General features: G+C 34.4%; 1 protein-coding gene across 1 annotated transcript; it reads right to left on the reverse strand.

The window, feature by feature from the left end:
• Window positions 1–642: 642 nt before the first annotated feature.
• Window positions 643–1,592, reverse strand: LOC137712872 (putative calcium-binding protein CML36). Its single transcript, XM_068452050.2, has one exon. It carries the CDS (start codon window positions 1,375–1,377, stop codon window positions 715–717), a length of 663 nt encoding a protein of 220 aa, XP_068308151.2. The 5' UTR covers window positions 1,378–1,592; the 3' UTR covers window positions 643–714.
• Window positions 1,593–13,440: the final 11,848 nt, after the last annotated feature.

Here is a 13,440-nt window from a genome sequence, read left to right on the forward strand (position 1 = left end):
ATAACACATCCCTTTTAAATTTTATGCACAATTATTTTTTCGTAACCATTCAGATGGCACTTTATCATAATGTTGTGCGCAATCATTCTTATGTACCCTAATGCAAATTGTGCACAATCATTCTTATGTACTATAGTGCAAGTTGACAACACCGATTTTACAAATTAAACAATTAACTATTTAACTCAATAGTTACGGTAATCATTTTTATGTACCCTATTGCAAATTCGCTCCATCAATTTTACTGTCTTTAACAACTAACTATTTAACTCAAAAGCACAATCTCTCTAACATAACTAAATATTAGAGGTCTCGAATTCGAAACCGCTGCTAGTATGAAAACCAGACTTGTGATCTGAGAAAAACTAAAATACCTCTGTAAATCTTTCCGATCTCTGATAAAAGAAAGCTAAATTGCCTCTACAAGTCTTTCCAACCTCTAAATAAAGCGCATAACCGTAACTTACCACCAATTGTCCATTTAAAAAAAAAAACCAACATAATAATATCATTAGGTGTTCTTTGCTTTTTACTTGAAATAGGAGATTAAAAAAAAAAGAAGAACATTGAGCAGCGAAAAAGAAAAAAAAAAAAAAATCGAAGAAAGAAAATAAAAGTAGGACAAATGTAGTTGGAGACTGATTAAATCCAAGCCGTCAGATCCTCTGATCATTTCAATATTTTTAAGACACTCTTAAATACCATACATCCATTTCATCTCTGCAGCTCCATCATATGAACAAACTCCTCAAAGCACACGAACCCATCCCCGTCCTTATCTACCCCGTCTATCATACGCCGGCACTCCTCTAACGTGCACCGTTCGTCCCCTATAGCCGTGAAAACCCTCAAAAGTTCCTCCGCCGATATTTTGCCGTCGTTATCCGTGTCAAACACTTCAAACGCATCCCGAAGCTCCGAGTCGGCAGCTGGACCGGATACCGGTCCGACCTGGTTCAATAAAGCCTCAAGGGTTATCGAACCGTTGCCGTCTCGGTCCACCTCGCTCAGCATCAACGTCACCTCCTCTTGACTCGGCGGGTCGTTCCCGAGCCGGCACAGAAGCGCCTCGAGTTCTTTCCTCGACACCACTCCGTCGTTGTCCCGGTCTATAAGCTTAAACGCTTGGGCCATGTCGAGATCAGCCGAAAAATCGGACCAGTCACCCGATTTTTCGGGCAAAACGCTGGTGGGCGTGGTGATACCGCCGGCTCCGGCCCTGGGCTTGTGAATTGAGTCCGAGGAAGAGGAGGAGGAAGAATCCGTTCCGGAACCGAACGACGGCGGCTCGGAGCGGGACACGGAGGACCGGTCCTTCTTGGACCCGAAGAGGCGTTTCGGACTGAGATTTTTAGGGCTAATTTTGATGAGCTTCATGGTTGAAGATGAAAGCCCAGATGGGGGAAGAAGTTGTAGAGAAAGAAAGGATGATGATGATGATGATGATGAAGGAGGAGGAGAGAGAAAGGAAGAGATGGGAAGCAGAGAGGAAGGGATGGGGGGTTAAATGGTGGGAGTGAAGGCACTGCCATGGCAACTTCCAGGAAGCTTCGTGGGTGAACTTTTCCAATCGGCTGATTTATATATGTGCTAATTACGAAATTTCACCGTTCCGTTAACTTAACAATATCCCACTAATTATGCCAATTTAATAATAATAGGAAAAAATAAATAAATTTAATATATTCTTTTTACAACTAGTAATGTTTGCGACAATTTTATTCTAACTCACTACAATCTCTTATCGTGTGAGGCAAACTTGATACGTTGAACTAAAATTTAAAAAATTAGTGACCTATTAAAACTATTATGAAATTAAAAAAATGTAAACTTTTGTCAAAATTAACAAAACAATTACGTTTATCTCATTAAATAAGTAGATTGTATAAATTTTAGAATTTCTTTTCGATCGATTTTATACCAAAACTTCTATTAATTTTAAGTATACCATATCTTTTTTTATAACCCAGTTCAAAATCTTCCTCTACCCTTTTTGTTTTAAACCTAAAAACACGTCGTTGCAGTACTGTGATTTATAGCTTAAAAGAGCTTTATAAAGTAACATACTAATTTTGACGAAAATTCTCACAAATGTAAACGGAAAGCGTTTCAATCGATGATTTCTTCTTTTTGGTCGAATCAATCGATGACCTCTTAAATTGTTTTGTTTTTACATTGCGTGATGTTTACATTTTACCATCTTTATATGGGCCCCGCCCTTTTTGGTATGACTTTGGTGCTTGTTTGTTTGTTTGTTGTTGGGTTGTGTGTCTTACATTTTTATTGTAAAAGTGAGTTTTCTTTCGTACGCCTCTTTCTATTTCTTTTAACACCAACATTAGTGGTTGGGTTGAAAGTCAACTTTTTTAACTTGGAAAATTTAGTTTTTAATCCAAAAATAGATTTTTTGTTCCAATCTTTGTAGTTTAAAATTTTAGCTCGAGATTATTAAAGAATGAACTTAGGCTATTTTTTCTTAAATTAAATTTTATGAACATTTTAATCTAAAAATATTTAAATTCAGATAAATATTAAAAAATCACTAATTTTTTCACAAAGTAAACCTTCAACTTAATACAATTGATAATTCATAAACCACATAATTAATAAACTACATAAACTTAATACAAATGACAATTAATAAACTTGATTAATAAAACACATAATTCATACACTACATAAACTTAATAATCATATCCACCATCTTCACTTGGTGATGGACTTCGTGATTGAATTGGGATATAGGGTTCAGAGGATTCATCATCTTGAAACATACTCATTGAGGCAGACTTTCGCAAAATTTCTTTTTGCTTACCACGTAAGAACTTCTTCCTCTCTATAGTGTATTTGTTGAGGTCCTCCATCATCAAATTAACTTCAAACCTCTCTTGCTCCCTATCTGAGATTTCCTTCATTTGCAAACACATTCAGGTCGTTTCTTCTTAGCGAGCACTATGGGTTTCATTCAATTTTGCAATTTCGATAGCAAAGTGTCCACTAATTGGATCTTGGGACTTCCCTTTTCTCTTTGCTTCCTTTTGCTTATCTCTTCACGAGGGCCTTGCAAAAGAAGGAGATGGGGTCATTTCACCGACACCTTCATCTCTGGCATTTGTCTGTGCGACTTCACGTTGAAATAATCTTCCCCATTGTTGGTCTACATCGGTTCCCTACCTCAGACAATCCTTGAGGATGTCTCAAGCATGTTGCAATTTAAAAACTTGATTTTTTGGTGTTACTCTTGTCTTCCAAATTTCCATTGCTTTGTCACCCTATGCAAAAAACACATAAAAATAATTAGTTGCAAACTAATATTATATACATGACAAATAAAATATCAAGAACAAAACTCACAATTTCTATGGCGCTCCTTCCACTAGGCATGCCAACCATGGCTCTCTCCAAGCTTCCCTTCCATAAAGTGCATGCTTTGTTGATAGTCTTCCATTGATCATAAACACCACCACCGTCCCGCCTGCCGCTGTTATAGTTTTCTTGAAACTTTGCAATGATTTTATTCCACAAAACTTTTTTATTTTGATTTGTGCCAAGTGCACTATCTTCGCTAACAGAAACCCATGTCAACCACAAAACAACATCTTCCTCACAGGTCCAATTACGACCTTTAATATGCTCTCTTACCATGTTGAACAATTTGGAAATGGTAGAAAGATAAATTGGAAGAATTGTAGGAGAAAATTGAGTTTTGTGTGGATGTTTGAACAAATACATAGGTATTTATAGAGTTTTTGGATGAATTTTGTGTTAAATAATTTTTTTTAATTATTTTAACTGTTGGATTTAAATTTGGGGCCTTAGATCTTTTTTTTTTACCGTTAGATTTAATTATATTCGATCTTAGATGTTGAATTCAATGTATTTTAAAATAACATATTATAAAAAAAATGAAATTTGAGTCTGGACTGTTAGATCAACCAACGGTTCTTAAATCACAACCCTTGGATGTAATTATAGCCGTTGGGAGTCCAAGTGGGTGGCCAACACACGGCCTAACAGAGGGGCCCACCCTATCTGGAAACCCCTTGCAGGCGCACACGTGGGGGGCGTTGGAGCGTGGACGGGTCGAGACTGGCCTAATTGCCAGTGAGTCCACTCGCACATGGGGGAATTTTGGGGGTGGGGGGGGGTGTATTTGGCCCAGCTTTAGCATTTGGCTTTTAGCCCAATGTTTTAGCTTGGGTTGGAGAGTGTTTAGGTGGGGGGGGGAATTTGGGAGGAAAATTTGGCATTTAGCCCACCATTGGAGTTAGTTTAACGGCATGAGATTTTTTTAACAAGACACGACACTTAGTAGCACATTACAAAAACATTTGGTGGTTCCTCAAACTAATAAGAATCCGGAAAAAAAAAAAAAGAAGAAGAAATAAGCTATTCTATATGACATTGGATTGGCAGAGAGCGGAGCTACAACTTGATGTATGTGTGATTGGATTGAGAGCGAAAACATCAGGCTAGATAGAGAAATTCTTGGGGTGTGCTTGGTTAGTTGTAAGATGGGATGTTTTAATATAGACGTCTCATTTTTAAATGTCATAGAGTAAACATATATTCCTTTTGCAAATATGATTAAATCCCTACAATTTTGGTACTTTAATTTTATTTCATTAGATGTCTATTCACGTTAGCATTCCCTTTTTCCTTCCTATTTTTATGCATCTCTTATTATGATGATTTAAGATTTTTTATTTTTTATTAAAATTTTTATTTTAGTAAATTAAATAGAATGTAACAAAACTCGTTGTTAGGTACGTTTGGTTATATCAGTACGTTCAATTATAATGGTATATTTAGTTACTTGGTGCATTTGAATTTTTGGTACATTTAGTTTTTGGTACATTTGAATTTTTGGTACGTTTGTTTTCAAAACATAAGTTTTATTACTTTTTGTCCTAATAATAAGGAATTACTTTAATTAATTATTTCTTTTATAGAAAGAGTGGTTAACAATGTAAAACTTTAAATTACTTTAATTAATTTTTTTTATATAGAAAGAGTCATTAATCAACTGACAATAACCTTTTTGTTAATTCAAAATTATATGATTTATCCTTATTATTTAGCATTATCTACAATAACAAGGATTTATCTCCGATCAACTAAAAGTTGTTCTAGAGACATATCTACCAAAAAACAAGACTATCTAGAGCATTGTGTATGAATCAAACATATTTTTAAACATTCCAAAAAGATGAATATTCATTTTAATATAGTTTATAATTGGGTACATTTTAATTCGGAGTTAGTACGTTTTCGTTTGACGTTGGTACGTTTTCCTTTAATGTTGGTATGTTTCCATTTGGTATGGGTGTACATTTAGATTTGAAAAGTTTAAATTTTTAGAGTTAAATATAGTTGAATTTATTTAAAATATATAGCATATATTTAAATGTAAATTAATTTCAATTAATCTAAAGTAGTTCAACTCTGAGTATCTTAATCAAATGCTTCAAAAGCTTAATAAAAAACTTAAAAAGCATAAATGTTTAGTCTACAAAAGTCTAAAATAAGGCATCAAATTCTAATTTGGGTATTAAGATTCGGGTCAGTTGCTTAATTTGATTGGGTTTATCGTTTTGATATATGTGGTAAGTGACTCTTTATCACAATGGTAGAAAGTTGTTGAGTCTTCATTGATGGTGTGGGTTTTAATTATATCGGTAGCTAGTCTAACACCTAATCTAACAAAATTTATCATTTGTTAAGATAAAAAAAAAAAAAAAAACACACCTTTTCGATATATGTGACGGTTTAAGAGATTCTTCTTTAGGGTTAAGAATGATTTGTTGAATTATTGGGGATTCTATAACAGATTAGGAGATTTTTTAGATCCTATAATTGTGGTTTGTTAAGCACTTTTGTAAGCCTGTGGTGGGTTAACTTAAGAATTTATTTTGATAGGTATGGCCTCTTCTGACACAGTGATTTTTACAATATGGTTGTGTTTTTTTCCCCTCTAAAGCGGTATTAACCGGTGGCTTCGCCACAACAATTCATCCATTCGATTTTTGGGAAGACTCACATAGGCATTTCAGCCTTTTCCTCGCCACCATATTTTTCTTTTCCAGTTAAGGGATTTTAGCAAAAATGGTCTCTAACATTGACATAACTATTCACTTTAGTCTCTGAGATTTGAAATCGATATAAATAGTCCCTGAGTTTGTCCATTATCAATCATCTTGGTCATTCTATGAAATTTTCTGTTACGTAAAAAACAAATGATAAAAATAACCTTAATTAATAAACAATGTCCAAAAGATATAAATAATTCAAGATTTCCTTTCTCTGTTTTTTTTTTTTTTTTTTTATGAAAGTTCAATATTTTATTGATTTCAATGGAATTACATAAAATTTTGGTAGAGGAGGTCCTAAATGAAGTCAGGAGGGTTCTCTATTCATACAATTTCATTGCTAACAGAAACGGCAAACTTGGCTAATTTATGGACAACCCCATTACATGATAAGGAGTGGGACTGTGGGTGTTTCGTAAGTTTATTATTTTTTAAAATATAGATTTTATTATTTTGCTTTTTTTTTTCTTTCTTCTTTCAAACTTAAAAAATAAATGATAAAATAAAAATTCAATTCTCGCATCCGTATGCATGTAGCAAGATGCTAGTTATATATAAAAAAAAGGGAATTTTTGCTCACCACCATAAATTATCGTGTATACTCACTACACACCAAATTATCTGACACGTGTCTTTCACTTAACCTGGATTACTTTTTTTTTTTTTAAATTGAACATATAATTAAGTGTAGAATGATATAGAATAGATAATTAAGTGTAGAATGAGCATACTCGGTCAATAGCGGAGCTAGAAAATTATTTTTGGGTGGCCTAGCTAAAATTATTAGCATGTAATCATATAATATTTTTTCACCTACATAAACTTATATAATAATCTACATAAAAGTAAGAACATGAAGTACTAATCCGAACCAGTTTATTAATTACTTTCCAACTAATTTTACACAAATAAAACATGCGTACAAAAAAGCAATAGAAAGAGAACAAATATTATCACTTTTGTTGATAACAAGTACCCAAAATATAAAAAAAAAGGTTAGGGGATGCCAATTCAAGTTGTGTCGTAGGTATCTGTAATGAAATTGAAATCTTTTGTTATTATCAGAATCGATATTGTCGTTGAGTCCTTTTTATTAGTTACAAATACAAGAATCATGAAACATGAACTATTCTCAAAATCTTTAACCCTAATAGACAAATTCAAGGACTTAAAAAAAATTAACCTAACAATTGAATCAAGAAATAAGTTAAATGGAGATATGAAGAACATACCTAGTGTTGAATTTCATTAGAAAATAATTTGATGGTGATTCATAGTTTTTCTTTTCTTGGGAAAGCAACGCAGCTTTGTGGAATATGGTAGAGGGTTTTTTTCTTGTTTTGAATGAATAGGGTAAAAAGCATGGGGAGTAGGAAAAACCTAATTATGTATTAATTTATCATTTTTACTTTTAGCCTAATAAAATAATATATAAGATAATAAAAATATTATTTATTAATTAAGAAACACATTAACTAATAGTTTTGGCAGGATTTGGGTGAGCTATTATACCTACAATGAGCAATAACAAGCTTACATATAAATTATTATAGCTGCAGTTTGTTAAAATCTTCCCTAGGCTACAACCCACCCCCACTGTAGCCGTGGGTGTAGCTTCGCCAGTGGTTATGATGATTAACAAAAATGCTCCTATACGAAAAAATAAAAATAAAAAAACAAATGTTTTTACTTTACTTTTGTTAGAAAGATCAAAGATAAGGTGTACGCATCATCGTGAGTTGTTGTTGTTACTTCTAGGGGTGGAAAAAATTCCCGAAAATCCCGAACCGAACCGAAAAAATCCCGATCCCAAACCAAAAATTTCCCAAACCGAAATTCCCGAAATTTTCGGGATGCTATCCCGAACCAATCCCAAAATTTCGGTATTGGATTCGGGATTGGCTTCTCGCTATTTCGGGAATCCCATACCAAACCGAAAATATATAATATTAATTATTATAAATATATTTATACATATATATATATATATTATTCTTTTATAATTGATGCTAGTAGTTTCTAATTCATGCTCAGCAACCTAGAATGCCCTACACCTTGCATATTTTTCATGTTCTGTTTGATATTCATGTGGATTTTATTATTGCTGCTGCCATGGCTGATGATTTCAGAAGGCTTGATTCTTTTGTCTCTCAACAGATTGCAAAAAGAGTTTAATTAATTTGAATTTTGATTATGATAAAAAGAGTCTAGCATGCCAGTGTTCAATTAAATGGTAGTGTGAATGAAATGAAATTCCTAGTTCATGAATGTGTTCTTGAATTATATATTTGAAGAACAATTCATAATTTCATATTTCAATTTGGGATTCCCGATTTGTCCAAAAATCCCGAAAATATTTTGGGATTCCTGAAAATTTGGTTTGGGATTGGTCTTCAAATTCCCGTCCCGAAAAATTTCGGTTTGGGATTCGAGATACTAGTTTCGGTATGGTATCCCATACCGAACCACCCCTAGTTACTTCTTTAGGGTACACGTGTTGCACATTCGAATATTCAGTTATTCAGTTGTTTGTCAAATTCAAATTTTAATTCATTTTTCCATTTTGGTAAATTCAGGATTGGAATCGTGAGGGTACAAGTTTTTTTTTTTTCCCTCTTTTTGATTAGGGAAGAAGCCAGAAATTTAACTAAGAGGGGCACCTTAAAACATTTAAGCTCTTTTTTTTGGACAAATAAAGCTAGTTTTTTTACAAATGCTGAAAAAATTAGTTATCAAATGCCTAATTTTGTTACTCTATTGTCTAATTTTATCTTTCATTGTTGTATCAACAATCCAATTCTCATTCGTATTAATTAATCAAATGCATGTAACTCAACAAGATTTAGATATTAGAATGCGTGGAAAAAAATGAAGGAAAGAGAGGCATTTGAAAACTAAAAAGAGGATTTTTCACTATTTTGATATGATTAATAGAATAATTTTTAATGCATAAAAATGGGTGAGAGGGGGCATGTGCCCTCCTAGGCCTTACCTCCCTCTGTCCATGTGCTTCTGATGGTAACCTCTGTCTACTTTTGACGCTTCATGGTGTTCCTTCGTTTCGTGTAGTGTTTATAGAGTATAAATCCTCTACACCCATTTGGATATGTGGCCTTTTTATAATTTGTCTAATTTTTTGCATATGGTTATCCAATACTACGGTCTAGTAGTATATTTTTTCCACTTAGAAGTGAGAGGTCTTAGGTTCGAATTTCGTAGATGACGAATTCAATACCAAATTAGGCTGTCAATTGTGTGGTTTAGCCAACTTAAGAGCATTAACTCTTCAATTTGATTATGTTCTCTCTTAAATTAAAAATCAAAATCATAACAACAAACAAGTCTCTTCATCTCCTTTACTTTCCATGCTACGTATTTTCTTCGCCTCGTTTTCTCTTTACGAGGAATTCAACCGAGAAAGCTTCTTATGCCTGTGAATTATGGGGTTTTTGCTCGTAGATGATGAACAATTAAATGGGTTTTCAAAACTGTGTTTTTCCCGTTATGACGCAGTGGAATGTATAGATTAGCTTTCACGAACGATTCCTCTAATAAGGTTCCCAAAACTCTTGGGATATTTGGGGTAAGGAAATTTTATGCAATGGAAAAGCTGCTGAAATACAGTATAAGCTTCCACAAAACCCTAATGACAAAGGAAATAAATGCAAAACAATATAAAATTTGCGAAATTATCAAAACAACCTCAAAATTAATAAAAACATTGTTTTGACCCTTTAAACGACTTCGAATGTCTCTGAACAGTCGCATCGTCAAGTAATTTCTCTTTTCCTACGTTAGTCTCCTCTTATTTAAAAAGAACTCGTCATCGAGCGATGAAGATATAATGGAACATCATCAGGATGGAAAGGATGAAGATCCGCAACATTAAAAGTCTTACAAATCCCCCTCGATGCCAGCAAGTCTACCACACACGCGTTGTCATTAATTTTGCGCACAATCCAATATGAGCCAAGCTTACCGTATTGACGAAATGGAAAACGCTACTTTCGTAGGAACACCATGACTTAATCACCAACTTGAAAAACATGTGAGCGACTGTGTTTTATTAGCAGCAGCCTTGTTTTTGGAATTTGTTTGAGTTAGTTTTCGCAACAACCTCGTTCTTTACTGCCTGAACCCTTTCAACTATATGTTCAACTGCAACACTCACTTCTGGACCATGAGGAAAGTTGAAATTAGCATACATTGGTGTTATATTTAAAGTCACATTTTTAAAGTCATGTGACTTTGGATATAATGGAAGGTTAAAAAGTATTTAAATAAAAAAAAAAAGAAGTAGACGTTCACTTTTGATAGATACAAATTTTAATGCTAAAATTAACTTAATTCCTCAATTATGCATAAAAGTTAGCAAAGTTTGATTTCATTAAATTTGAATCTGTATCAATGGAAATGTAACTTGCATGCGTTATATGGAGTCAAATATGACTTTATAACTTACTTTTATTTTTTGAATATAATACTTTTAGCAGTATCCTATTTCTTCATCCAAACACATGATTATGTAGAATTGTAGATAGAGAAAAATGACGAAATTATCAATTTGTAAGAAGACAGCAACCAAAGGGTAATACTAGAGAGACCAAATTTTATAAATCAAATGATGTGGAATCAATAGAAAATAAGAATGTTAATCAATACTTAAATAATAATAATATCATTTGATTTACAAATTTAATTTAAAATTTTGATTTCTCTAGCATATTACCTGCAACGAAATATCAGACACACCAAATCAATAAACAAAAAATGATTTGAGTTTCCACAGTACAGGCGAGAGGTGAAAACGATGGGCAGCACGCGGAGACAACTGGAGAAACCGAGGCGCACAGCAGACAACTGGATATTCAATTTTAGTTTCTCTGTGATGCTACCTTTTGGCCATTGGGGGAGACGGCGGGCACTTTGTTTTTTTGACAACCCACGTCGTCCTAATTTCCCCAAACTCAGTGGGCAATGTTGGACCACCCCCACACATGCTACACACTGACACTATCCACACGACGCATATTGTATTTTAATTGCATTTTGCATTCATAGAAAACGAAGCTAATGGTGTTTGACTCTTTGCTATCCACTACTTTTCTCGGCCTTGCAATACACGATCACGAATGGTTCCAAATAATCTGTGTATTTTTTTCCAGCTAATCCATGTATAGCTTGAGATTTTTCTTGTTCTAGCATGTTTTCTGTATTGCTGCTTTATTAAGAGCATGAATCTCGCGCATTACGAAGAGAAAAAATTTTGCATGTGCTTATTTTGGCAATGTGACGTAATTAGATCCTTCTTCGACATCAAGGCCCTTTAGAGAAAGGGGCGAGGCACAGGAGGATGTACTAGGCCAACCATGACCTTTTCAAGCATTTCTTTCAATTGCCGCCTAATCTCCTTACCGGCCAATGTCGACGTCCTGAAACGCCGTTGGGTAAGAAAGCTCCCTGTGTGAGTTCAGACGAGTTACTATTCATATTTTCCATTAATTTTTTGGTGAAAACTCAATTTCTTCATAGTATGAATTCCACATCGAAAAGAGAAAAGACTTATGCATTACTTTGGATGCTGGGAACACAATAAAAATATATTCCCAGAATGCTAAAATGTTTAATACTTTTAAGTATGTGATGTATACAGAATTAGAAGTGGAATCCCAATTTAGGTTCTGGAACTTTCATACCTTGAAATGGGGTTTTCGATGTCATGTCTCTGTGTGTGTGAAAATTGGAACGCATTGGTCCCACTCTCTCCCATTTAGGAAAAGTCCTCTCTCTCCATTATGATTATGAAACAGCAGAACCAGAAAAGAAGTCGGTCCACTTTGGACACATTGTAAAAGCAAGAAAGGAAAAGATGAGGCACCTACGACAAATCAATTAATCTGTCAGGTATCGTTTGGTATGCAGACGGGACGGGACGGGACGGGACAGGACGGAACGGAACGGAGCGGGAGTAAAGATGCCCTCGGATGGAAACAAGGAGGAAGAAGAAGGAGACGGAGAGGTTATAATTTTGTGTTCCACGGATGTGGAACGAGTCGTTCCAGGGGGTTGAGGTGGAACGAAAATTCACCCACAACTCGTCCCGTGGAACAGCTCATTCCACCCATTTTAGGTGCACCAAACGTGGGACGGAACGACTTGTCCCACTCTGTTCCGTCCCGTCCCACGTACCAAACGGTACCTCAAAGATTAATAATTTGACCGAAAGGATTTCATTGCTTTCTCGTTGTTAACTGTTCCCGTTAGTACTACCAGCAATTTTCGTTGCTAGCCGCTGTTCTTGTTAATGCATGATTTATAAATTCATATTTAAATTTATACGGATGGTAACTGATAGTTAGTTGTCATGCGTAAGTTCTTTCAGATCAAAATTATGGATATACATGATGATGAGACTATCTAATCTCGCTAGACTTTTTGTAACCAAAAGGAAAAGAAAGATCATTTCAAGCGTTTCCACGAGAAGAAGTAACATTACATTCGTTCACCTTTCTTAAAATCAAAGCTTCAACCGCTAATATCAAAAGCTACGTGATTTTATTGCTTTCTTTTATATATTATCTTGTGCACTTCTTTTTATGAATTTATCTTGTTTTAGTTTTTGTTATTTTTATATAAATTTCTCTTCACCCTCGGGACGAGGCAAACCTTGGTGCCTAAATTTAGATATATAATTAAATTAAATAAGCGTCACACATGAAATGCGTTTTAGGGATGACAAAGTTGTGCAATATTTTATCACAAGTGGTTTGACAAGAAATTAGATGAGACATCCATCCCAATCAAGTTTCTTAACTTTTGCCCACATGAACGTTATTGGATGATATCATATAGCTTTGTATTGGCTAATTCGCGAGTTGGAGACAAGCAGACTCAAACCGTTGACATCCGTCACATGGTAAACTACTGTCTCTCAAGTCTCCAACTGATTCTACTATACAGGCCAACGATAGACAATAATTCCCTCCTTGAACATAGCTTACAACTTTCATCGTGCTGTGCTCTCCAAAGAGCAACTCTTCTCAAAATCTCAAAAGGAAACGTGTTGAGTTGGAATCCCATTCTAAGGGGGTTTGACATGATTCAAGGTTACTACCATTTGATTTGATATCAAAAGTTGAGATAAATCATTAAATGCACATCAATTTGTTTCCAAATATTGATATTAAATCTACGGATGAGTGACCACGAGAATATTTCTAAAACTTCCTAATGCACAGAGAGAGTACTCTTTTTTTCATTCATTGATCCATATGAATCACAATCGTGTACAACTTGTGTAAGCAAGTAATTTACATATTCATGGGCTACACGTATGCAGAGCTCAAGATCA

This window comes from Pyrus communis, chromosome 14, assembly GCF_041283825.1.
Source record: "Pyrus communis isolate YQ-2024b chromosome 14, ASM4128382v1, whole genome shotgun sequence".
In the NCBI taxonomy this organism is placed as follows: domain Eukaryota; kingdom Viridiplantae; phylum Streptophyta; class Magnoliopsida; order Rosales; family Rosaceae; genus Pyrus; species Pyrus communis.